Below are 27,903 nucleotides of genomic sequence, written 5' to 3' on the forward strand. Positions count from 1 at the left end.
GAACTAAGTCTGATTTGCTCACCACTGCATCTCCCAGACTAAAATCTAGCACATAAATAATAATAATAAAAAAAACCAAACCAGTTGCCACTGAGTCGATTCTGACTCATAGCGACCCTATAGGACAGAGTAGAACTGCCCCATGGAGTTTCCAAGGAGCGCCAGGTGGATTTGAACTGCCGACGTTTCTGGTTAGCAGACGTAGCTCTTAACCACTATGCCACCAGGGTATCCACATACATAATAGGTATCAAATATTTGTTAAATGAACAAAAAATCTGTGAAATGAGTAAATGAATATTTATCTACTTCTCTAGACTATAAGTTCCTTGAGGGCAGGAGCTGTATCTTGTTTAACATTGAATCTCTTACACCTAGCATGACACATAACACATGGTAATTAGTAACTAGGACTAAATAAATAAATGAAAAATTTGAATAAATAGATGAAGAAAAGCAAACAGAATAAGGTGAATTAACATTTTCTGAGGATCAATTAAGTGATAAATACTAATAAGCTAGAGTGTTTCCATTCAATTAACGAAACAACCCTTTGAAAAAGATTTTAATATCCCTACTACAATAAAGGAAACAGAGGAAGGTAGGGCTTAGAAAGATTAAGTAACTTACCTACATTTTCTTCAGTTTGATCTCCAATCTTTCTGTCTCTGAAGACTGTGTTCTTAAGAAGAATTAACAAATAAAAATTTCTTTAAATCAAGATAATTACCTGTACCACAGAAACAGATGGATGGAGTTCATTGCACTCTGCTTTGTTTTTACAACTGCTAGCCCAGATGGAGTAGGTCTAAAACAAACAAACAAACAAAAATGTATGTATTAGTTTAAAAAACAAACCAAAAAAACAGGCCTTAAAGAGGCATAATTCTCAAAATTTTTTACAGCTTTCTTTATTTACAAAATTATATTTCATTATGCTATTTAATAAGCTTTAGTAAAAACTGCCCTCAGGTTCTCTTGTCACTTGTTTTGGTGTGCTCAACTGTCCAAACTAAGAGGGAGGAGAGAAACAAGCACAAATCTGTGCTTATCTGGAAACAGTGATCATGAGGCTGGGATGGCTCTCCACACCGAACAGCTCTCATTATATTTTTTCCCAAATTTATCACAACTTTTTAAATCTCTATTTTACTGGACTCTCAGTTATTCTTCATACTTAATACACATGCACACAAACACACATATATATTCTCTTTAGAATTTATATCCAATTAGAAAAATAAAGAGAAAAAAGAATTAAAAATTTTACTTATTAAAAATAATTAATTTATTAAATTCCTATTTCTTAACATAAATTTGCTATATGATTTAAAATTTTTGAAAATCAGATTACATTTTGAAACTTACCAAGAAAGAAACTACTGAAATAAATAACAGAAAATTTGAAACTTTGTTTGAAAAAAGAGGTTCACCCTTTCCTTCAGAAAGCACTTGGCGCCTCTGTAAAGTCAGATAAATGAAAGCAAACAACATTCCATGAAAGACTACCTGAAAAGGAAGGAGAGAAAATTTGCCTTAAATAGCTATTTTTCAATAAATAGCAATAATATTTGATTAATGAGGAATGTAAGTGTAAAAGTAAGGGTGTTACAAGCTTAAAGGTTTGGAGTTTCTATGAAGAATTTAAATTTCAAGCCTAAAACTCCAAGAATAAAATATAGCTAATGACTGTTAGAGACCATCATCAGTAGACAAGCAAACGTCTCATACAAAAATATGAGACAGGCTGGTTAGTTTTAAGCAGTCTTAGTAGCAAGTGAAGAAATAAAGACAATTTAAGATCAATGATCAGATACTATCTTTGAAATATAGAACACAATTTAAATGTACTCAACAAAGATAAAACCTATTTCACATTGGTCCTTTCAGTCAAATAAAACAGTAACACCATCAAGACCGTATTTTAAGAGTTAAAAAAGAAAAAAAAAGTTGAACCAGAAAGCATGTAAGTTGTCCTTTTTAAACAAAGACTTAACATGAATTTTAAAGGTCTATCATGTCATAATATATTGATTTAATAGAAAGTTGAGAATTTAAAATTATTTGATGTCAAGACTTTAGCTTTCTTTTTTCATTTATGGTTTTGAAATGCAATGCAGTACATTGGAAAGGACATAGGTAATGGAAACCAGGAATGGCACAGAGAAGAGCCCTCAGAAAACATCTGTTGAACAATAAAAAGGAATGAGTGAAAAATAAAAGGAAGAAGGTAAAGGGTGAGGAAGAGTAATTAACATCTATTCAGTGTCTATTATTTTCCAAATGGTATGCTAGATGTTTTATATATTTTCTGCCAACTGAATATTAAAATCTTAACTGTCTTTCAAGGTTGTGGCTCTGCGCTGTCCAGGCAATTCCAACTCATAGTGACCCTACAGGACAGAGTAGAACTGCCCCATAGGGCATTAACCTTACGGGAGCAGATCGCCAGGTCTTTTCTCCCTCAGAGCAGCTGGTGGGTCTGAACCACTGACCTTTTGGTTAGTAGCCAAGATCTTAACCACTGTGCCACTAGGACTCCTCCCTTCAAGGTTAAGTTCAGGGACTCATCCTTGAAAGTGCTCTCTGTACACTTCCACTCAAAATCCATGCTGCACCCAATTATAAGCAGTAATCTTGGGTTTTAAAGTAGATCATAAAGCTTAGAAGCCTGGTGGTATGACTTCTTTCTCCAACATACTCTTTACGATACCAACACCTAGGGCACATATTGGGGCTCAGTAAATATTGCTTTGAATGGCTGAATTATGTATATTGGGGATCAACTATAAGTCAAAATTATGACTCAAGCAAAATCCATTTTATAGACAGAATTTTTCAGTATTTTCCTGCTGATACAGATATATACTCTTTCCCAGCTGTAAAATAAAGGGGGAGGTTCTCATGCATGATTGCGTTGACTTACCAGATCAACATGTTTTGTTATTTTTAAATTAATTAAAAATAGATTAAAATTTTCCAAATGATTTTTAAAATGCATAATCAGAAATGGCAAAAGATCAGAAGGTAAATACATACGTAACGGTCTAACCTCCATCGGAACCACCATTCGTACACATTTCCTTTCAGTTCAAAACACTTGGACAATGGCCAAAGAGAAAAGATCTTCTCAAATGCACCCTAAGAAAGAAATCCAGAAATAAACTAAGATGGTACAATTCAATACTAATTTTGCAATACTACTATAAATTGTAGTTTCCTAAAGTTAGGTTTATATAAGGATTATTCATAATTTATAAATTCTATTTATTTTGAAATTTGTTTGAAAATATAAACTTAACTTTATCATAACCAATAAAGATGACTTAAAACTGTTCTGTTAACTTACTTTCACTTCAAAAGAAAGACTACTGAGACAATGTGCAAAAACAAAAAATAAACCAAAAACCCAGCAAGTGGAAAATTATTCCATTTAAGGTTTTTAATCCAGTGCCTAAAACAGCTACTATTTACTAACCAAAACACAAAAATACAAAAAGGCTTTAGTGGACACGGTATCAATATTCTAAAGAATGACTGTTAAGGTTAAAATATAGTTTTGCTTTTTAAAAATGTCCTTAACGATCTATATTTGAATAGTTGAGTAAAGAGAATCCTCTGAATTTGTCACCTTACTCAATCAACCATATCTAAATGCCATTACTAGCCTTTGAAACAAAGTTTACAATTTTATTCTAGTCAAGTTTGTGAATGGTACTCTATTATTAATTTGACAGCCTGGAAAACCTGGGAACGAAGGGCCAGTAGTCTTGGTACATTCCTGCACATTAATAGTCTTTCAAAGAAGAGAACAAAAACCTCAATTTCCAGGCTGAAGAATGACGACAAACTCTATTAAGGAAAGCTCCATTATTAGACTTAATGCCACAGCATAAAAAAATGTAACATCACCATTTAAAAAAAAAAAGGCTATCAAAAAAGAAAGCCAAAATATGAAAATAATATTAAATGTTAGGTACTGCTGAACCTTTAGGTCAGAAGAATTTTATTATTTTAATAAAATGCAATATTCTCCATTTAACCACAGAATTCAAAGGCATATAGAATATTAAAAATAGGTTCTATCAAAATCTATGCCCCATAAAATTAAGGATAAATCTTACCAAGCTTGCAATCTCAAGTACTTATAAATCATACACACACACATAAACACACACACACACAAGCTATTTATATAATCTGTTATGTCATACTGATAGATACATATCTATTATATATATATATATATATATATATATGATCTTATCCCAGATTTCTATTTATACATTTGCCTATTGTTTTCTTATTATTTATCTCATATAAAAAACCTTGGTGGTTAGGCAGAAATATAGATGCCTTACGTATTTCTAAATATAAAAATAAGTATAAAAGCCTATTAAAAAAAAGACCCATCAAAAATAACCCAGCTTTATGGGAACACATATACACACTGCCTATAGGGCATTTACACCTGAAGCAGCAGGCATAAAACAGAGAGGGTTGGAGATTGGAATAAACTGCAGAACATGGCACAACTGTAGGTATTCAAATAAATATTTTGTTATAAATAACATAAAACTCATTGCTATTGAGTCAATTTCGACTCCTAGCAACCCTACGGGACAGAGTAGAACTGCCCCATAGGGTTTCCAAGGCTTTAATCTTTACAGAAGCAGACTGCCACATCTTTCTCTCGTGGGGCAGCTGGTGGGTTCAAACCACCGACCTTTTGGTTAGCAGACGAGAGCTTAACCACTGTGCTACCAGGGCTCCTTATAAATAATATACTGCCTAATATATGTCTGCCTGATGGATTTACCCAGCAGGTAGTAGTCTGCCATCCCTGTTAAAAATAACTGAAAAAATTTCAACCGTAAGAGTAGGAGGATAAAAGGTTAGAACTAGGAAAATGACCAAGAATTTTATTAAATTAAGTGTATTACACCTATACAAGCCTCTTTGCTTCTAAGTTCATTTTATTAACTGCCAAAATTTTACTGTATGTAGTTATATAAAAAATCAAGAAATACTTTGATGCAATGAATAATGCACAAACCAAGTTGCAAATTCTGTCAAGACAATTTTGATCTCCACTTAGAGTACTGTCTTACAAGAGGCATTCAATAAACGTTTGATTGATCAAAGTCAAGTAAAATGGATCTTGAACAACTGCCAGAGGAAGAGCTTTAAATTGCTCTTACAACAAAAACAGTGGTAACAAAAGTAGATAGGTCTCAAAAGAATTACACTGAGTAGTCAACTACAGACTGACACTTTTATTACAGTCATTAAAAAATGAAGCTAAAAAAAGCTATGACTCTTCTCACATACTTTAATATATTTGAACTTTAAAACAAAACATAACAAAACGTAAACTGAAAAAAATGTACAAACCTGAGAATATGCCAAAAAACATATACAAAACAGCAAGAAGGCTAGCTTCAACAGTAAGCCAAAATGCCAGAAACAATTTCCTAAGAGAGAAAATATCTGTTACTAAGAAATGTAAATTTATATTAGAAAACATAGTAAATATTACATATTCTCTAATATATACGTTGCACAGTTCTTGAAATAATCTAAGGCTACTTATAAGGATACACACAATATATTTAGGTAGCATAGGTTACAAGTAGAACAAAAAGGGAAAAAAAGATGGAGGAGGAGCCTTCCTGGGAATAAGTCTAAAACATACATAATACCTGTTGATCATCCACTGTAAGTATATTTGAAAATGCCTCCTGAATTTAATTACACCTACTCATTATAGAAAGTTACAATAAAAATTTGGAACAATACGTTAAATGTGATTCTAACAAACATACATGTTGAATATAACTTAGGTGATATTGCTTAAAGTTCCAACAGGAGAGCTTAAACTCCCTAATGGAGTAGGAGGTAAGATGTATTTTACCACATGCATATTTTAAATTATGTGTTCAAAGTTAACACATATTGATTGTTCAATTGATTACTATGCTGAGTTATGTAAAGGATTAAATTAGAGAGACTGTTCAAAGATACTAATGACTTTATTGGGGGCTGGAACTCAACTCTTTCCTGAAAAATTATTTAATATTATAACTGAAGTCAATGGAAAAATATTTTTGATACACAATATTTCATTAAAAAAGTAAGTTAAATAGTTTTCTAAATTAAAAAAAAAAGCTTTTTCAAAAAAAGGGAAAGATTTTATTTTAACCATATGATCTTGAGGAAAGGAAACATTAAGATAAATGTCTTTGGCCTTAGTTTGATCATTATCCGTAACTGGTCATGGGAAATTTGAAAACAGCAACATTTGGGCACTCAGGTTTCCTTCTGTGTAAAACAGGTTGATGATAACTGCCTAAAGGGTTGCCCAGAAGAAAAATTATACTAGTGTTTTTAAACTTTGATATAAAAAGTCTTCTTGCAAATGAATGTTACTCAAAATCTCAATATATGTAAGAAATCAGATAAAAGCAAAGCTGCCAAGATTGAAGCAGGGTGAAGGAACCTGGAGCCCAACTTGGCTTTTGCTTCTCTAGCAAGCTCATCTTTCTTCTAGCTACTTCTACTCTGGCTCTGTATAAGACAGTCTGAAAACTGTTGCATTAGTTAATACATAAAGTGGTTTTGTAAAATTAAAAATTTTAAAAAGGAAAACACATACATACAAAATAAATGCAAAATATCCTGTACTAAGTCATATTATTTAAACTACTTAGCTGTATTATCTTAGAAATATATTCTAAGAACAAAATTTCAAAATATCAAAACTATACATAAATATAAACTGTCAACATCTCTCAATATAAATAATAGCCTTTGGTAAGTAAAAGAAATTCAGTACACTGAGAGAATATATTTATTAACATTAGTAAGAGAGTATGTTTACCATTTGCCTTTTTTTGGATTATCTGTGGCCACAGTGCTAGAGTAACGTATATGACCATGAACCATACAGTGACCAAGGGGACAAAGTAGTAGAATTGGTAAGGCCGATCCATTACTATACATAATACCACTACGAGGAAATTGAGACGAAATAAGACCTATTAAAAAAAGGGAGGAGAAAATGGTTTTCATTCCAGGTATACACAAAAAGCAAAGTCACATTTTCTCTGACAGAATATGTTTATTTAAGACTAAAGTAATAGCTGCTTGAGTATATTTTATTAACCCCCAAAATTACATTTGTTCTACATTCACTGTAAAGAGTTGAATATAAAATATTTATGCATCATTATATTAACTAAATCCCAGGAAAGCACCAGCCTACACTGTCCTCTGGCTACACTTGCTGTCTTATTAAATGTAGAGGAGGAGTTAGAAATCTTCTTCCTAGGGCTACAGTTTATATGCAGGTATTAGATTACCTCGACAAAAAGGTGTCCATTTCATCTCTTGTTTGATATTGATTTACCCTATTTGGAATTAAAATGAAGGGTTGTCATAGATACAAAATAACATCACTGAAATTAAAAAGTGTCTTTGGGACTTCTGTAACAGTCATTTCAGATATTAGTGTGATATCATTCAAAGAGCACAGAATTTGAACAGATTTATATTAAAGCTGGACCACTTACTATGTGACCTTGGGTAAATTATTTAACCTCTCTGAGCCTCAGTTTCCTCGTCTGTAAACATGAAGATAACAAATCAGGGTTGTAATGAGGAATAAATAAAATAATGTTTAGATATTGCCTGGCACAAGGTAGAAAACTAATAAATATTAATCCACTACTTCTCTGAGAGAGAAAAAATAGCATATTTTCACAATTCCAGTTTGTAAGTTTGTAACTGTGTACATTTCTACAAAACTAAAGTGAATCAACAATGTTTTACCTTGTATACCAATGCTTTTATATTTGTCTAAATTATATTTTCTCTTCTCAGAGTAATAATTTATCTTAAATTATTAAATACAGAACCCAGAATTAACAATAATTTTAAAGTGCTATTCATAAATTCAAATTACTTATGATCTTATAATGACAATATTTATCTTTTCTGAACAGTCAGGCAGAAAAGCATGTTGAACTGAAAGAAAAAGAAAATAACTGAATGCATTCCTACCTGACACACTCTATAGATTCCAAAATCTCCTTTGATCCAAAAGTATGAGAAATGTCCATAACCTGTTTGAAACAGATATGCAGCAACCAGAACTCGAATGTGCATATACACAGGCAAAAACTGTTGACAAAAATAAAAACGTAAAAATACATGTTGGCAATAACTATATCTTGAATTATAATAACAACTACATTTAACCAAGATAATAGATCATCATAATCATTTGGTATCATAAGCTCGATGAAAAGAATTATTCTCAAAAGTTAGGTATTATTACAGGGGGTTAAAAAACACATGTAAAGAGGCGCAGAAAGCATGGCACCCTAGATAGATGTACCATTCCATCCCTCTGTAGCAAAGACCCGAAAAACTAAGTAAAACAGATACAAACATCAATCCTGGAACTCTAAACATAAAATGAAGGGATAAAGAACTAGATGAAACACCAAATGGAAGAAGAAACTGAAAGAAAACAGAGAATGAGGAGAGATAGAGTTGAGGTCCCCAACCAACTAACATGGCACAGCATCACCATCTTAGAGCACAGCCAGCAATGATGATGGACAGGGAGTATGGGAAAGGCAACTTCATGGAGCTCTCAACAGGAGACAGAGCACTTGGTAACCACAAAAACATGCTTTCCCAACCCTCAACCTTCGGCACCATACACCACCCATACCTCTTCCCGATGGGCCATGCCATGCCGCTAGTATAGAGAGCTACTAGCCTGCCATTATCCAGAGCCTGTCCTGCCCCGACCGCTGGCTCCTGCTGCACCATTTTTTCCCCTTTTCTTCCTTTTCTTTCTCCCTTCCACCTAGCCCCATACACCACCCACACCACTTCCTGATGGGCCACGCTGTGCCATGCAGCTAGAGTTACTAGCCTGCCACTGCACAGAGCCTGCACTATCCCTCACCTCCCACCACTTGACCAGCTGCTGAATGCTGAGAAGCAAGCCTGTCCAACAGCTCAACTATCTGGTGAGGGGCTGGGAATGCTTCTGCACTGCTGGATCAACATCAGGAGGCAGACAGTGGCCACCCAATCCACCCTCAGCCTTCTTGACAAACCAGTGTACAGCAAAGCAGGTTTGCCTGCCTGCTGCTGCCCTGCCCGCATGGACAAGGTGGTGAGAGCTATTGCGCCTACAAACCAGCAAGCAGCAAAGTATGCCTGGCCCGCCAGTCCTGACACAGCAAAAGAAAACAAAGAGGCAGGATGAAAAAAAAAAAAAACAAAATACAGTCAATAAATGAAGAAAACAATACCTTAATGTCTCAAAGACCCCAGAAAATATCAAAACATAAAAAAGCAGGACAAAGATAGCTCCAGCAAGTGACCCAAATAAAGAATCAGATGACCTTCTGGTAGAAGAAAAGGCAATGGAACTATCTGCTATGGAATTCAAAAGAGTAATATTTAGGGTTCTCCAAGAGATTAGGAAAGATATCAAGGAAAACACAGACAAAATCAAGGAAAATATAGACAAAACCACGGAAAACACAGACAAAACCAACAAGAACATAGCGATCATCAAGGAAAACACAGACAAAGCAATACAAGAATTCAGGAAAAAATACAAGAACGAAATGTCAAAATAAATAAACAATGAGAAATCATACAAAAATAGCAAGAAGAAATTCAAAAGAAAAAACAAAATTTCAGAAATGGACAACTCAGTTGAACAATTTAGGAGCAAATTTGAAACAATGGAAGACAGAATCAGTGAGACTGAAGACATCCACAGATGCCACTTTGAGGAAAAAAATCAAACAAAAGAATGAAGAAAATCTAAGAATTATGTGGGACACAATCAAGAGCAAAATTTTGCATCTGATCAGAATTCCAGAACAGGGGGAGAAAACAGAAAACACAGAGAAGACTGTTGAAGATTTGCTGGCAGAAAACTTCTCAAATATAATGACAGACAAAAAGCTGACTATCAAAGAAGCTCAACGAACCTCACAGACCCCAAAAGAAAATCATCAAGACATAACATATTAACACTCGCCAAAACCAAAGACAAAGAAAGAATTTTGAGAGCAGCTCAAGAAAAATGAAAGGTCGTTTACAAAGGGGAAACAATAAGACTACAATCTGATTATCTGGCAGAAACTATGCAGGTAAGAAGGTAATGGGATGACTTATACAAAACCTTGGGGAAAAAAAAGAGCCAACCAAGAGTAATAAATCCTGAAAACTCTCTCAGATATGATCGTGAAATTAGGACATTTCCACATAAACAGAAATTAAGGGAATTCACAAAAACCAAACCAAGCTTACAGGAAATATAAAATGGAGTCCTTTGGCTAGACATCCAACAACATCAGACAACAACCTGAGCCAAGGACACAGGACAGCATCAGCCAGTCACCAACCCACGTAAAGAACTCTCGATAATAAAACAAAGTGAAAAGACTTAAAGCAGGGAAACAGAGATATTAATCTGTAAATTAGGACATCAAAACAATAGAAGGAGGTGTAAATGGTGTAAGTATAAAACTTTCAAACGGAGAGGAAGTCAAGGTGATACCAAGTAATAAAAGACTAGTCCAAACTTAACAAGATAAGAGTAAATTTCAAAGTAACCATAAAGAAAGTTTAAAAACCTACTCATCAAATAAAAAAGAAGAAAAATATAAAGTCTTCGTAAACACAAAATCTATAATAACAAAAGAAAAGAAAATCCACAGGCAAAAGGAACTCAGCACAGAAAAGAGGAACACACAAAACGTTAGACCACAAAAAAAAGCAAAACAATATGACAGCAATAAACTCATACCTACCAATAATCTCACTGAATGTTAATGGCTTAAATGCACCTGTAAAAAGACAGAGAGTGGCAGAATGGATAAAAAAGCACAACCCACCAATATGCTGTCTACAAGAGACACACCTTAGACACAAAAACATAAATATATTAAAAATCAAAGGATGGAAAAAAATTATATCAAGCAAACAGTAACCAAAAAAGGGCAGAAGTGGTAATACTACTCTTAGATAAAACAGACTTTAAGGCAAAATGAACCATAAAGGACAAGGAAGGACATTATATAATGATTAAAGGGACAATCCACCAAAAAGACATAACCTTAATAAATATCTACGCACCATAAGACAGGCCTCCAAAATACACAAAACAAACTCTAACAGCACTGAAAAGAGAAATTGACAGTTCCACAATAAAAGTAGCAGATTTCAAAACAGCACCCTCGGTAAAGGACAGAACACCTAGAAAGAAACTCAACAAAGATACAGATCTAAAGCCCAAAATCAACCATCTTGACCTCATAGACATATATATTAACACTCCACCCAACAGCAGTAAAGTATACATTATTTTCCAATGTACAGGGAACATTCCCCAGAATAGACCACATTTCAGGCCGCAAAGCAACCTCTCAATAAAAACCAAAACACTGAAATAATACAAAGCATTCACTCTGATCACAACACCATAAAAGTAGAAATCAATAACAGGAAGAGCAAAAAAAAAAAAAAATTCAAATACATGGAAACTGAGTAACACCTTGCTTAAAAACAACTGGGTAATAGAAGAAATCAAAGATTCCTAGGATTAAATGAGAATGAAAACACATCATACCAAAACCTTTTGGACACAGCAAAGGCAGTGCTCAGAGATCAATTTATAGCAATAAACACATGTATCAAAAAACAACAGGCCAAAATCAAAGCGTTAGCCCTGCAACTTGAACAAATAGAAAGAAAACAGCAAAAGAAGCCCTCAGCCACCAGAAAGAAGGGAAATAATAAAAATTAGAGCAGAAGCAAATGAAATAGAGACCAGAAAAGCAATAGAAAGAATCAACAAGACCAAAAGCTGGTTCTTTGAAATGATCAACAAAACAGACAAACTACTGGCTAAAGTGACAAAAGAAAAACAGGAGCGAGAGCAAATAACCCAAATAAGAAATGAGATTCAGGACATTACAACAGACCCAACTGAAATAAAAAGGTCCATAACAGAATACTATGAAAAACTGTACTCCAACAAATTTGAGAACCTAGAGGAGACGGACAAATTTTTAGAAACACACTACCTACCCTAAACTGACACAACTGGAGACAGAAAATCTGAACAGACCCATAACGAGAAGAGAATGAAGAAGTAATAAAAACACTCCCAACAACAACAAAAAGCCCTCGAGGCTTCACTGGAGAATTCTACCAAATATTCAGCGAAGAGCTCACACCAGTATCGCTCAAATTATTTCAGAGCATAGAAAAGGAAGGAATACTCCCCAGTACTTTCTATGAAGACTACCCTGATACCAAAGCCAGGCAAATGACACCACAAAAAAAGAAAATTACTAACATCTTTCATGATTATAGATGCAAAAATTCTCAACAAAATTCTAGCCAGAAGAATTCAGAATCATATTTTAAAAAAATAATACACCTGACCAAGTGGCATTCATACCATGTATACAAGGATGGTTCAACATTAGAAAATCAATCAACACAATCTACCACATAAATAGAATAAATGAATCACATGATCATCTCAATCAACACAGAAAAGGCATTTGATAAAGTCCAACACCCATTTCTGATAAAAACTCTCAACAAAATAAATAGGAATAGAAGGGAAATTCCTCAACATAATAAAGGGCATCTATACAAAATCAACAGCCAGTATCATTCTCATGGAGAGTGGCTGAAAGCATTCCCCCTGAGAACAGGAACAAGACAAGGATGCTCTTTATCACTACTCCTGTTTAACATTGTGCTGGAAGTCCTAGCTAGAGCAGTGAAGCAAGAAAAATAAAATAAAGGGCATCCAAATTGGAAAGGAAGAAGTAAAACTATCCCCTATTTGCAGATAATATAATCCTATACACAGAGAACCCCAAAGATTCCACAAGAAAACTACTGGAACTAATAGAAAGATTCAGCAGAATGTAGGATACAAGATCAACATACAAAAATCAGTTGGATTCCTGTAAAGAACACAGTAAACCACTTACTAGTTATGTGACTTTAGGTGTGAGTTTCCTAATCTGCAAAATGAGACTATCGCCTCCTCCCTCAAAGGGGTCTTATGAGGAATGAATAACAAATGTGAAGTGCTTTCAACATTAACTTGCACCCAGTTAGAATTCAATATATGATAGTTAGAGTTATTAATCACCACATATCCTAAATATATTCTGACTCTCACATTTTCCCATGAGAAGATGAAAAACAAAAATTTCACATTTTTAGCCCCTGCATAGAGTTTAGAGCTGTACACAAGACTACTTAAAATATTTAAGAAACATATGTAAACACAATTTAAAAATATTATTTTCCCCCACTCTTATTTTTGAAACAATTTTATTTTCAACTCCTACATCAGTGTCTTCATCACCAAGTCCCTCAGAATCATTTACCATGGTTTTTCAGTGCATCGTATCTTCACTTCTCAGCTGAATGAAATCCAACATGTTTTGAATCTCCATATAGTTGGAGTCACTGGAAATGTTATCTCATTTACAAGTACTAATTCTCATAACCTTAGAACACTGTCATTCCACCTGTTTCTCACCCATTGGTCATTCAGGTGTAGATTCATGATCTCCACAACATAACTAAAAGGCTTGTTTCAGTGACATCCAACTCTTATAAAGTCATTTATTTAGGGATAATTACAAAATATGTATACAATTTCTTTGGCTTCTATTTTACAGACCCATCTGATCACCCTTCTAAGTGTACAACACGAACACTATGGCCATTTCAGGTTAATGTGCCTTTTCTAAATGACAACTCTGTGGGACAAAGTATTTTGTTGGACAAAATATTTAAGTGGGCATCTTAAAAGATTTTATCAGGTCTTGAATGCACAGCATCTCTTTCTTTTCTAAGGAATAATATTTTTTGGAAGAAAAAAAAACCCTGAGCTTATAATGGGTCATGAATCCTTTTATATAGCCTCCACTCTGGACAAACTGATAGATTCTCTGTCTTCTAAGCAGGCTTTTCTTGTGCTTCCCTGTCAACACTCCTTTGTTTGCCCATTTCTTCTACCTTGGAATGCTCTTCCCCTAACTGCATTTTGCTTATACAAATCCCATTCTTCTTTAGATCCCTGTTCAAATTTTCCAATATTTACTATCAGACGAAAATCATTTCACTTTCCTCTGAGTTCCTACAGCACCAACAATCTATACATCAAACTTAGATATTTGATATATCAACCTTAATCATTAGTTCTTTTTAAATATCTCACCTCATTATTAGACCAGAAATTTTCAATGAAGGGGTAACATATTAGAATCACAGAGATGAAGGTAAGAAATGTAGTACTGCAATAACCTCAGGATTTATCTAATATCTCATTCTTGAATGCCCTCTAAAATATCCTCGTGTATTTGTCTGAAAACTTTTTAATAGCAGAAACATACAAACTCCCAAGGCAATCCATTCCATTTTTAGTCATTAACTGCTATAAAAGTGAACTCTAACTATAAGTAAAAGCTACCAACTTTAGCCCTCTAGAGCAGTGCTGTCCAATAGAAATAAAACCTGAAACATGTAATTTTTAGATGTGGCTGCTAAAAAATTAAACAGGTGAAATTCATTTTAATATATTTTATTTACTCAGTATATGAGAAATATTATCATGTCAATGTTTAATGAGGTATTTTACATTTTTTATACTAAGTTTTTGAAATCTGGTATGTATTTTATACACAACAAGCTACATTTCAAGTGCTCAACATCCACATGTGGCTAGTGGCTAATATAATGGACAGTTTAGCCTAGAGCCATAGGTATGAGCTTAATCACTTTTATAGTGGGTAGCCCTACACGTATCTGAAAACATATGTCAAGCCAAGGCTAAACATTACGAATTACTTTAACCATTCCATGTAAGACGTGATTTTCAGTTTCTTTACGGCTGGGGCTGGGATTACAAAATTGGGATTTAGTTGTTAAACACTAAATACAGTTCATTTAAACTGAATTAAACACCATCAGTTTTTCAAGATCCTATGAACTTTGACCTATTACAAATTTCAAGTAATATTCCCTCAATTTTTTTATTTTGAGATATTTTAAACCAACAGAAAAATTGCAAAAATAGTACAATTGACATCTAATTACCATGCTGAACCATATAAAAGTAAGTTGCAGACCAGATGACATCACTCCTAAATATTTTGGCAAGTATTTCCTGAGAATAAAGGATATTTTCTTACATGACTACATTACCATTATCATACCCAAGAAATTTAATATGAATGTAACAGTACCTAGTATGCAATCCATATTCAAATTTCCCCTATTGTCCCAGTATTATCCTTTATAGATTTTAAAAACTTTGTTTTGATCTAGAAACAATCAAGGATCACACAGTGCATTTAGTTGTCATGTCTCTTTAGTCTCCTTTAATGCAAACTGGTTTTCTTTTTGTCTTTTATGATTCAAGTACTACTTATAGTAACATTTTAATATTAAAAATAATTTTGAAATTCCAACTTTATCAAATTTAATAGTTAGGCTGACTTCTGGTTCTGTTTTTTCTCAAGTCCCACAAATTTTCTCTCAAGGTATTTTATTTAGGCTCCTTCATAAAAGTTAATTTACGAACTCCCAAAAAAAAAAAACTACAATGGAGCACAAATATCTACTGTATACATAACATGCTGCTCTCTCAATATTAAATTCACAGTGTTTTACCCATAACTGATACAAATTATGTTTTAAAAAGAATGTTTACACTAACAATTTCAATCTGCCAGGCCATCTGGATTATTTTAGTAATTCCCTGGAATTTCTGACAGTTTCTGTTTTAGTATAAAAACACGGCACAACAAAAGCTTGACATATTTTATTCAAAATAAAAAACATTAACATTGCTGTTGTTGTGTGCCATGGAGTTGATTCTAACTCTTAACGACCCTATAGGACAGAGTAGAACTGCCCCACAGGATTTCTTTATGGGAAGGAGCCTTGATGGTGCAGTTGTTAAGCGTGCTCAACTGCTAACCAAAAGGTCAGTGGTTTCAACCCACCAGCTGCTCTGAGGGAGAAAGATGTGGCAGTGTGCTTCTGTAAAGATTACAGCCCTGGAAACCCTATGGGGCAGCTCTACTCTGAACCATAGGGTCACTATGAGTCTGAATCCACTCAAAGGCAACGGCAATCTTTACGGGAGCAGACTGCCACATCTTTTCTCCTGCGGAGCAGCTGGTGGGTGCGAACTGCTTTCGGTCAGCAGCAGAACGCTCTAGCCATTGCAGGACCAGGGTTCCTTACATTAAGATTAGGTATTTAAAATAATCATGGCAGTTAGAATGAGTTTTTAATGAGGGCCAACACTTAAGTACTCAAGAACCAAGTTCCAAAACATGTTATAACCCATACTAACAATGCTTTGCCAATGGAGAGTTAATTTTTAACCACAAAAATCCTATACAAAGGAGCTAGGATATATTAATTTACTATAACAAATGATCTGTTAATGAAAGGTATGTCCTTCCAAAACAGATTTTTTTTTCTTAATTGTAATTCAGGAAGTATTGGGATATACTCTAAGAAGTATCAGAATGCTAGTTTGGCAAATAATTATAACAGAATGTCAAATTGCCTTTATCCTTTTATCATCTAAATCTCTTCTGGAATCACCGAATTGAGGAACTTAATCTGCCATTAACTCTTCTTACCTAATTTTCTTTACAGTAATATTATCATTTAATGTATCAGCAATTAATTATATCTCTAAGCGACATTTTCTTAAAAACATTTTTTTCCCCAAAATTAACTGCATCTTTATTGATGTGTCGGAGATATTTCTAGGTTTTAGTATTCATCTCTACTTACTTCTTAGAGAATCTGTTGGATTTATCTTACAAATTTTGAGCTGGGTTTATAAACTGTCCTACTATGAACGCTTAATTTTGTTCATGAGGAACCTGTACGTAGATAAAGAGGCAGTCGTTTGAACAGAACAAGGGGATACTGTGTGGTTTAAAGTCAGGAAAGGTGTGCGTCAGGGTTGTGGCCTTTCACCATACTTATTCAATCCGTATGCTGAGCAAATAATCCGAGAAGCTGGACTATATGAAAAAGAACAGGGCATCAGGATTGGAGGAAGACTCATTAACAACCTGCGTTATGCAGATGACACAACTTTGCTTGCTGAAAGTGAAGAGGACTTGAAGCACTTACTGATGAAGATCAAAGACTATAGCCTTCAGTACAGATTACACCTCAACATAAAGAAAACAAAAATCTTCACAACTGGACCAATAAGCAACATCATGATAAACGGAGAAAATATTGAAGTTGTCAAAGATTTCATTTTACTTGGATCCACAATCAACACCCATGGAAACAGCAGTTAAGAAATCAAATGACACATTGCATTGGGCAAATCTGCTGCAAAAGACCTCTTTAGAGTGTTGAGAAGCAAAGATGTCACTTTCACTAAGATGCACCTGACCCAAACCATGGTGTTTTCAATTACCTCATATGCATGTGAAAGCTGGACAATGAATAAGGAAGACTGAAGAAGAACTGATGCCTTTGAATTATGGTGTTGATGAAGAATACTGAATATACCACGGACTGCCAAAAGAACAAATAAATCTGTCTTGGAAGACGTACAACCAGAATGCTCCTTAGAAGTGAGGACGGGGAGACTTCATCTCACATACTTTGAACATGTTATCAGGAGGGACCAGTCCCTGGAGAAGGACATCATGCTTGGTAAAGTAGAGGGTCAGCAAAAAAGAGGAAGACCCTTGATGAGATGGACTGACACACTGGCTACAACAATGGGCTCAAGCATAACAATGATTGTGAGGATGGTGCAGGACCAGGAAGTGTTTCATTCTGTTGTACATAAGGGTTGCTTTGAGTTGGAACCGACTTGACAGCACCTATCAACAACAACATCTATCTCCATCTCTCCTTGCCTCAAATCTCTTTTACTGTGCTGGCTCTTTCATAACTACTCAAATTCACTAGCTCTCCCTCAGCTGTACTGTCACAGGAATTTTGCTGCTGCCATTAATATACATATCACAGCCATATACTGTCAGTAAAAATTACACTTCATTACTCAGCCTTCTGTCCTTCAAACCATTCATAAAATCACTGACAATTTTTAAACATAATAGGCTTAATAATAACATTGTTTTCAAATTGTTAAGACATATCTAAAAACAATCCAGTAATAATAGTTACCTTCTTAATTGTTGCTATGGAAATCTGAAAATACTCCTTTCTGTGTAATATTCTCCCTATTATCTCAATTTATCATTGATTCAAATACTGTTCATAGGCATGTGGTTTATAAAAGCAAATAAATAAAAAGCAATTCAATAGTCCCCAAATCATGAGTGAGTTTCTTAAATTTTTTAAGCATATTTTATAGAAGTTAGTTTACATCTTAATTATAAAAACTTGGGTTAAAAGTGGTTACTAGATACTTAGGCTCACACTGAAAAGCATTATTTTAACCATAATGTAGCAGGAATGTTATAACTCAGAATGAATACATTTTTTTCTATCCTTGCCATATCCAAGGTGGACACAGATTATGAGAACCTAAAGTCATTTATGACACCAAGGGAGAAAGAAAAGACAATGTTTGCCCAGGTACAGCAGGCACTGCAGGACCAACAGGAAGAGATGTCTCCAGGATGGAGGAGGTAACACTTAGAAAGGCACACCCTACATGTCTACATTGGCATCCATCTGTGTCTGAGGGGCATATTCTTTATTTGAACACTGGGGTAAAAGATTTGTAAGTTTTTTATACTTCAAAAATGTAACAATAATGCAGGAAAAAAGAAGTATAAAAATAGTTAGTCAAACATCCTAAAATACAGTGAAGGGTAGAATCTAAAATGTAATAATCTAGCCCCCAGACTCCCTTTTAACTCAGTACTGAAGTCACTCCTGAGGTTTACCCTTTGGCCAAAGATTAGACAGGCCCATAAAACAAAACAAGGCTAAATGGGCACACGAGCCCAGGGGCAAAGATGAGAAGGCAGGAGGGGACAGGAAAGCTGGTAATGGGGAACACAAGGTAGAGAAGTGGAGAGTATGGACATATCGTGGGGGTGGCAACCAATGTCACAAAACAATATGCTTATTATTTAATAAGAAACAAATTTGCTCTATAAACCCTTATCTAAAATACAATAAAAAATAAAATAAAATGTAATGAGCTAATTTGAATTCTTTTAATAGTCTAAATTCTTTGCAATTTGTGTTATCTACAAAGTTTCTTCTTAACTTTAGTTGTTCAATAGGATGACATAAAATAATATCCTTAGATTATCAGCTGTTTCTACTACATTAAAATTATGGTCAAGTAAGTACAAATCAATTATTGCCTTCTTTTACCCTTTTCTTTTTTTAAATTTATGTTGCTTTAAAAATAATATACATTCTCAAAGAGTCAGGTTGTAGGAAATGAATGGGAAGGCAGAAAGGTTAGGTAGTAAATAAGAAGGATCTCTAAATGGTAGAGAATATACAGCACAATAAAAGTCCATACCCTTAAGGAAACATTAAAGTGACATTATTTACTATACTTTCTGAACTTAAATTCAAAATACTTACTGTACTCGCTCCAGAGATGTGATAAATCAAGATCACAAGTTGCATCCAGCCTTTCCATTCATCTGTTTGTTCTCTATTTAATACTTTAGTCTGTATAAAAGAACCAAAATCTGTTTTAAGAATTTATCATGATGTAATTATTTGGACAGTATATATCAAAATTTATACTGTAGAAATGTATAGTAAAATTTATAGAAATTTAAAATCTATATGTTAAATTTTTTCTTACATGCTATAAAGCTAATGCTTCTGTCAAAAGTACCACGGAGAGAAAAACAGCTAAAAATTATATTTCTTAATAAAAGATACGCTAAAACTATTTTAAATGTAATACAAATTTGAAAAACAAATTTTGAATATTTAAGTTGCTCTTTATGACTTTACATTAAGGTTATATTTAAATTATGACAGATACGAGTATTCACAAATCTAAAAATGGCATTTTATAATTTTTTCTAATAAAATCTTAGAATCTCAGAGTTAGAAAAGATCCTACAGGTCCTTTAAACTGTATTGTCAGAAAAAGCTCTACTATTGTACTTTATTCTCCCTAGAGATTATTTATTTCAATAGAATTTATTAATTCAAATAAATCATGTCTTTTAATGAAATTACACAAATATTGTGAGAATGACAGCAATCCTAAAATAGGAAATCCAGAGTATTGCTAGGAGTGGCCACATCATTATGTAAGTTCTAATTTGTGTATATATATGTCTATCTGTAAAATATATATATGTCTGTACATATAGGGATTTGTTAATATAATTATATTTTTAATTTATAAATCTCATGCTTAAAGACCATTATAAAACCAGGTGCACATCCACTTCTCTATCCCCAAGAAGGCAAAAATAACACTAAATCACGACATCTTTTAAACAGGTCATATTTTCTAACTTGTCAACAATCTTCATGTTGACTTTCTGAACTTCCTCTAAACTGTTCCTAAAAAAGTAACATTAAGTGAAGTATAACAGCAATATTCCTTTGTGTATTTTGGCATGACAAATGACATTATTTCTTTTATGCAGAATTTGTATTGAGGTAAGAAGGATAACATAAACTAAAAAGAAAATTATTCTTACCTCTTTAGTATTTTCATTGTAAAATACTCCCAAAACCAAGATGTAGATAATTGGAATAAAGAAAGATGAATGTGTATAAAATTTGTTTTCCTTCATAAATAGATCTGCACGGTCACACATATAGAAATAAGCCATAATCAGGCCAAGTTTGCAGAAAGACTGTAAAAGTATTTCTAATGGAGACACAGGGATATTCATAATATTTTTCTTCTCCTCTCCACCTTCCAAATCAGTACATGGCTTGTTCTTCCGATGAGCATTACGATGAATTATATAAAAAATTAAATATCCGATAATAGATAAGGTGAAAAAGCAAGCAGCTAGCTTCTGCATGAGGGTAAGAGGAGGCCGAGGTTGACAACAGGAACCATCTATAGGCTTCAAAATCTTATTGCAATACACGTTCATAAGAATCATTGCACTCTGTGAACAAATCAAGTTATTTGGTTATTATCTTGTCAGTAATGTATTTCACATTAGATTTTCTCCTGTGAATACTGCCAAGTTTTCAACACTGAAACCAAAATGCTGTTGTACATTCTGCTACCATTTCCCAAACACTCCTGCAAATAATATTATTCCTTCAGTCTGTAATAGCTAGTTCAGGGTTTTTCAAACTTTTCTGACTATGACTCACAGTAAGAAATTCACTTTACAATGAGACTCAGAACACACATATAGGAAACAGTATCTATCCTTACTATTTGTAATGTACTCTGACATTTTTATACTCTATTTTATTATTATTAATAATGATTTCATGGCTGCTAAGGGGTCATGAGAGGAGCTCTGGTGGCACAGTGATTAAAGCACCCAGCGGCTAACCAAAAGGTCAGTGGTTTGAACCTACCAGCTGCTCCGCAGGAGAAAGATGTGGCAGTCTGCTTCCATAAAAATCTACAGCCTTGGGAAACCTATGGGGCAGTTCTATTCTGTCCTACTGGGTCACTATAAGTTGGAATTGATTCAACAGCAGTGGGTTTCTTTGGTATAGAACGGGTCATGATCTTCACTTTAAAAAATATTGACAGACGTCAAGGACCGAAGAATTTTAATTAGCAGACTTTCAAAACAGAAGATATCAGGATATTTAAAACTGAGTCTCAATCTTTAGATGTGAAAGAAGAATGGAGAAAAACTGCTCTGGGGTGGGGGGCGGGGGAGTGTGGTGGTGGTGGTAAATTAATCCCCAGCTGGCAATATTTGTAATATACCTTTCGTTTTGTTTACAGCTTATAGACCACTTAGGATTCTACTGTTTCTAGATTGCTAATGTTAATTAAAGTGGTAATTCATCAACACAGTTTGATAATAAAAATATTCTAGGTAAGCTAACTGTCAAGATCTATCTAGCTGAAGGGTCAATCAAACTCAAGTTTTACAAAAATTTTATAGTTTAGGCATCTATAGGACTCTAGATGGTATTATTAAGCCTAAACTTTCAAAGTACTCAAATGTTTAGAACATCTCATCCTTTTAGCCCTGAGACTTCAGGAGGTTCTAATCTACAGGCTCCATATCAAAGTTCTTAACCTATTTTTAGGCTAGGTCCATGAAGCCCCTTAAAGTATATCTAGAACTGTGTATATATGCTAATTTATGTGGCTTTTTGCAAGAAAGGAACTGAACCTTTGCTTTTCATCTGATACTAAAAGGGGTTATGTGAGCCTCAAAAAGTGGCCATTGCTTTACAAAACAATAATAGTATCTGTTTTAATATCAGTGAAAATGTGTAATTATGCAGTTTTCTTTCATACTTAACCTAAATCCCTTCCTGTCAATCAACTTGGAAATGTTGAGTATCTACTGTACCTTGAATAATGCATAGGACATAAGAGGTATAAAAAAGTAACAGACAGTATTCCATATATTTTAAAAAATATGCTCTTCATTTAAGTCTATTCTTATAAGCCTAATCTTACATAAAACACAAAGCAGTAGTTTTCAAACATTAGTGTGCTGAGGACTTACAAACTTAAGAGAATATATATGTTAAGAGTGACTCATGTGAGTGGCCACCCAAGATACAACAATTGGTCTCTATTAGCCTGGAGTAGTAGAGGAGAAAAGAGACTCAGGAATGGAGAAGGAAATGGACTGGAGGTCTAATTGCCTCCATAAACTTCCTTTGCCATGACACCAAAAGAAATGGATGGTGCCTGGCTACCATTATTGAATGTTTTGATAAAGGACTCAATAGTTGGATCCAGATCAAAGGAGGAAAAACACGGAACAGAACTTTAAATTGTTATGGAAATCAGACTTAATGGTGGTGAAACAATATGGGTAGAGATAATGAGAGCGGTGACACAATGTGAAGTATGTAACCAATGTCACTGAAGTACATGTGTAGAAATTGTTGAATGGGTGCATGTTTTGTCATGTATATTTTCACCAAAAAAAAAAAAAAGTGACACAATAAATATTCATTTTCTCCCTCCCATAACTTCTTTCTCTCTCTTAAGAGTATACCTAAATCTGTCACTTCTTATGTATTCACCTAAGTGATGGAAAGCAAAATTATTTCTAGATGTATCTTTAGATAGAATAACTATAAGTAATTAAGGCTGCAATAAAAGAACTTATTTACAACCTTTTTATGGTGACTATAGCTATGACCAATTAGATATTATATTCTCTCTATCTATTGAGAGATGTAAGAATTCTTACAGTTTCTCTGCTTGATTCAGGAAGATGTAAGCCATCCAAAGATTCCATGATGGTTTCTTGAGCAATTAATTTGGAAACACTGAACATCTTAACATTTGATTTTGAATTTCTGGTGCTACTATTCAAAATACTGACTGCAGCTTCATTGTAGGCATCAATCTTCTCGTTAGTGATCATTTTCCTATTTTCACTTAACAGATCTTCATAAACAGGATCTGCACATGGAACATATTTTTAACAACACATTTAAAAAATTCCAATTGGTAGAAATTGTGATTATGCAAGTTTAACTAAACCCCATTTCATATTTTGTTCTTAAAGTCCAGATGGTTCTAGGCATCTAAAAATTCACTTTTACACAAAATTGGTCTAGGTTTGCAACAGATTTCCTATCTTATATGCAATTTTTAAGTCAATCAACTTTAAGCCAATTGATTTTTAATTACATCAACATAAAAGTTTAAAGAACTTTTATTCCTCCCCTCTCTTATGTACACAGCTTTGGAGAAGCAGTCTTAGCTCTAACACGTCTTAAGAATTTAAAACCTTTGGATGCTGGGTTACACTGAGTAAATAGTAAATTAAAACTGGATATGGAAGACTGTCTAATTAAGAATAGCAGCCAATCTTTTTATTTCTTCTCCTGCTTAATCCTGTGAACTTTATTCACCCAATTAGAAGGTAATATTATTGAGGATCAAGGTCTGTTTATTCTCTTATCACTTACTATAAGAATTTTAAATTTTAACTTTCCTCATATTACTGAGAGAGGCTAACAACGAGTCTATAAATAAAATAGGAATTGTGGACTGGATTGTCACCACACCTTGTTATTCCTCTCAGCTTGACATTCAACTTGGAAATAATCATAAGAGTTTCTGACAGATGTGGAGCCAACATGGTGCTAAAACAGATGCACCATGCTGTCCCTTTGCAGCAAAAACCCAAAAAACTAAGTAAAACATACAAATGTCAATCCTGGAACCCTAAGTATCAAATGAATTGATAAAGAACTAGATCAAGCACCAAATGGAAGAAGAAACGATGGAGAAGAGAATGAGGAGAGCTACAAAGTGGAACTCCCTGTCAGCTAACCAGACACATCATCACTAACTTGGAGCACAGCCAGCAATGACCCTTGTCAGGGAGTATGGGAAGGCAACTTCACTGAGCTCCCAACAGGAGACAGAGCACTTGGTAACCAGAGAAACACTCTTTCCCACCCCTCACCCTTCTGACCCATACCCCACCTATACCCCATACCACACCACTCAGCTAGAGAGCTGCCAGCCCGCTGACACCCCAGGTCCACCCTGCCTCCATCTGCCACATTTTTTTCCTTCTGTCTCCCTTTCCTCCTTTTCTTCCTCCCTCCTACCTAGCCCCTCATGCCACCTCCACCCCACCCGACAAACAACGCTGCACTGCTCAGTTAGACAGACACAGGCTTGCCACCACTGTGGGTCTGCCCCGTCCCTACTAACTGTGCCATTTTTTCCTTCTCCTTCTTCCTTTTCTTCCTCCCTCCCACCTAGCCCCACTCATCATCTCCACCCCTCCCTGATGGGCCATGCCATGCCGCTCGGATAGAGAGACACCGGCCCACAGTTACCCTGGGTCCATATTACTGCCACACGCCAGCTCCCATTGTGCCATTTTCTTTCTCTTTTTCCCTTTCTTCCTCCCACCTAGTCCCAAACACTGCCTCCACTCCTTCCTGCCTGGCCACATCTTGCTGTCTTGGCTAGAGGGCACCAGCCATGGACAGCCTGGGCCTGCCCTGCCCCCACTTGACAGCTCACATCGCACCACAATTTCTTCTTCTTTTTTTGTTTTTGTTAATTTCTCTTCTTTGTCCCTCCCACCTAACTCTGTACATCACATCCCCTCCTTTCCAATCACCCCTCAGGCCCACCCTACCCCCATTCGCCAGCTCCCACCATGTTGCCAGTTTTTTTTCTCTCTTTCTTCTCCTTCTGACCTACCTCCCATACACCACCTCCCCATCATGCTGCCGGACCCTGCCCTGCCCCCACTGCTAGAGAACCAGTGGGCCTACCGCTGCCCTGGGTCCACCTACTCCCCACCACATCGCCACTTACTTTGTTTCTTTTTCTTTTTTCTTATTCTTTTTTATCTTAATACCTCCAACCTAGCCTCATATGCCACTTCCGCCACTTTCCCGCTGGCCCTGAGGTCTGCCCAATCCCTACCTGCCTGCTACCCTTTTTTTATTTATTCTTTTGTTCCCTTTCCCTCTCTTTTCTTTACTTTCTCCCACTCACTTAGCCCTGTATGCCAACTCCCCCTTCCAACAGACCCTTAATGTGCTGCTGTGGCTAGAGTATCACTGGTACTCAGGCCCACCGCTGCCCTGGACCTGCACTGTCCCTCTGTCACTTGACCAGCTGTTGAATGGTGTGAAATAAACCGGTATAACTCCACATTTGACACCCCTATCTATCTAGTGAGGAGCTGTGAATGCTCCCACACCACTGGACCAGCATCAGGGGCAGAAAGTGTCTGCCTAGTCTGCCCTCAGCCACCTTGCCAAACAAGTGTACAGCAAAGCGGGCTCGCCCCACCTGCCACTGCCCTGTCCACAAGGACAAGGCGGTGAGAATTACTGTGCCCACAGATGAGCAAGCAGTAAAACATGCCTGGCCCACCCACACAGACATATCAAAACAAAAAAGCAGGACGAAACAAACGAATATACAATAAATCAATATAGAAAATAACACCTTAATGTCTTGGAGGCAGTAGACAATAAACACATAAAACAGGTAAAAACATAAAAAAAGCAGGACAAGATGGCTCCAGCAAGTGACCAAAATAAAGAAATCAGATGACCTCCTGGTAGAAGAAAAGGCAGTGGAAGCACCTGATATAGAATTCAAAAGACTAATATTTAGAGCACTCCAAGAGATTAGGAAAGAGATCAACGAAAATACAGACAAAACCAGGGAAAAAACAGACAAATTCATGGAAAACACAGACAAAACCAACAAAAACAGCCAAAATCAAGGAAAACACAGACAAAGCAATAAAAGAATTCAAGAAAATAATACATGAACAAAATGTCAAAATAAATAAACAACTAGAAATCATACAAAAACAGCAACTAAACAACCAAAAGGTAAACTAGAACATTTCAGAAACAGACAACTCATAAGAATGATTTAGGAGCAAATTTGAAACAACGGAAGACAGAATCAACTAGATTGAAAACAAACCCATGGATTCCACTTTTTGTTTCAGTAAAAATCAGAGAAAAGAATGACGAAAAAGGAAAAGAAAACTAAGAATTATGTAGGATACAAGCAACAGCAAAAATTTGCATATGATCGGAGTTCCAGAACAGGGTGAGAAAATTGAAAACACAAAGAAAACTGTTGAACATTTGCTGGCAGAAAATTTCCTAAATATCATGAAAGATGAAGAGCTGACCATCCAAGAAGCTCAATGAACCCCATCTAGGATAGACCTCAAAAGAAACTCACCAAGACATATCATAAACGCACTTGTCAAAACCAAAGACAAAGAAAAAATCTGGAGAGCAGCTTGAGAAAAACGGAAAGTCATTTATATAGGGGAAACAATAAGACTAAGCTCTGATTACTCAGCATAAACTATGCAGGGAAAAAAGCAATGGGATGACATATATAAAACCTTGAAAGAAAAAAACTGCCAACCAGGACTAATATATTCTGCAAAACTCTCTCTCAAATATGATGATGAAATTTGGACATTTTCAGATAAACAGAAATTAAGAGAATTTGTAAAAGCCAAACCAAACTTCCAAGAATTATTAAAGGGAATCCTTTGGTTAGAGAACTAACATCAGACAATAACCAGAGTCTAGCACACAGGACAGCATCGGCCAGATACCAAACTAGGTAAAGAACTCTCAATAATAAAACAAAGCTAAAAGACTTAAAAACAGGAAAACAAGATGGCAATCTGCAAAAGATGACAACATCAAAACAATAAAAGGGGCAATAAATGGTGTAGGAATACAACTTTCAAAGGGAGCTGAAGTCAAGGCAATATCAAGCAATAAAAGACTGGTTCAAAATTAGGAAAATAAAGGTAAATTTCAAGGTAACCACAAAGAAAGTTAACAAACCTATTCATCAGAATAAAAAAGAAAAAAACATGAAGACTCAGTAAACATAAAATCTACAATAACGAAAGAAACGAAATGAAAAATCCACAAACAAAAGGAACTCAGCACATGGCAGTAAGAGGAGCAACAACAACAACCAAAATAAGTTAGCACAACAATATGACAGCAATAAACTTAAACCTATTCATAATCACACTGAAAATAAATGGTTTAGATGCACCTGTAAAGAGACAGAGAGTGGCAAAATGGATTAAATAAAAAAAAAAGGGCCCATAAATATGCTGTCTACAAGAGACACGCCTTAGACACAAAAACATAAATATATTAAACATCAAAGGATAGAAAAAAAATATCAAGGAAATGGTAATC

At 35.0% G+C, this 27,903-nt stretch overlaps 1 protein-coding gene across 3 annotated transcripts in view; it reads right to left on the minus strand.

The window, feature by feature from the left end:
* Window positions 1-27,903, minus strand: part of CASD1 (CAS1 domain containing 1) — a 68,655-nt gene that overhangs the window by 6,710 nt on the left and 34,042 nt on the right. For all 3 annotated transcript variants that reach the window (XM_004386145.3, XM_023740514.1, XM_023740515.1), the window contains 9 exons: window positions 23,406-23,620; window positions 20,736-21,158; window positions 19,648-19,737; window positions 8,062-8,181; window positions 6,881-7,037; window positions 5,395-5,474; window positions 3,040-3,141; window positions 1,369-1,509; window positions 731-808 (listed from right to left, as the gene is read on the minus strand). In XM_004386145.3, coding sequence (XP_004386202.1) covers window positions 731-808; window positions 1,369-1,509; window positions 3,040-3,141; window positions 5,395-5,474; window positions 6,881-7,037; window positions 8,062-8,181; window positions 19,648-19,737; window positions 20,736-21,158; window positions 23,406-23,620 — 1,406 coding nt within the window. The remainder of the gene's footprint in view (window positions 1-730; window positions 809-1,368; window positions 1,510-3,039; window positions 3,142-5,394; window positions 5,475-6,880; window positions 7,038-8,061; window positions 8,182-19,647; window positions 19,738-20,735; window positions 21,159-23,405; window positions 23,621-27,903) is intronic.

This window comes from Trichechus manatus, unplaced genomic scaffold, assembly GCF_000243295.1.
Source record: "Trichechus manatus latirostris isolate Lorelei unplaced genomic scaffold, TriManLat1.0 scaffold00156, whole genome shotgun sequence".
Classification (NCBI taxonomy): domain Eukaryota; kingdom Metazoa; phylum Chordata; class Mammalia; order Sirenia; family Trichechidae; genus Trichechus; species Trichechus manatus.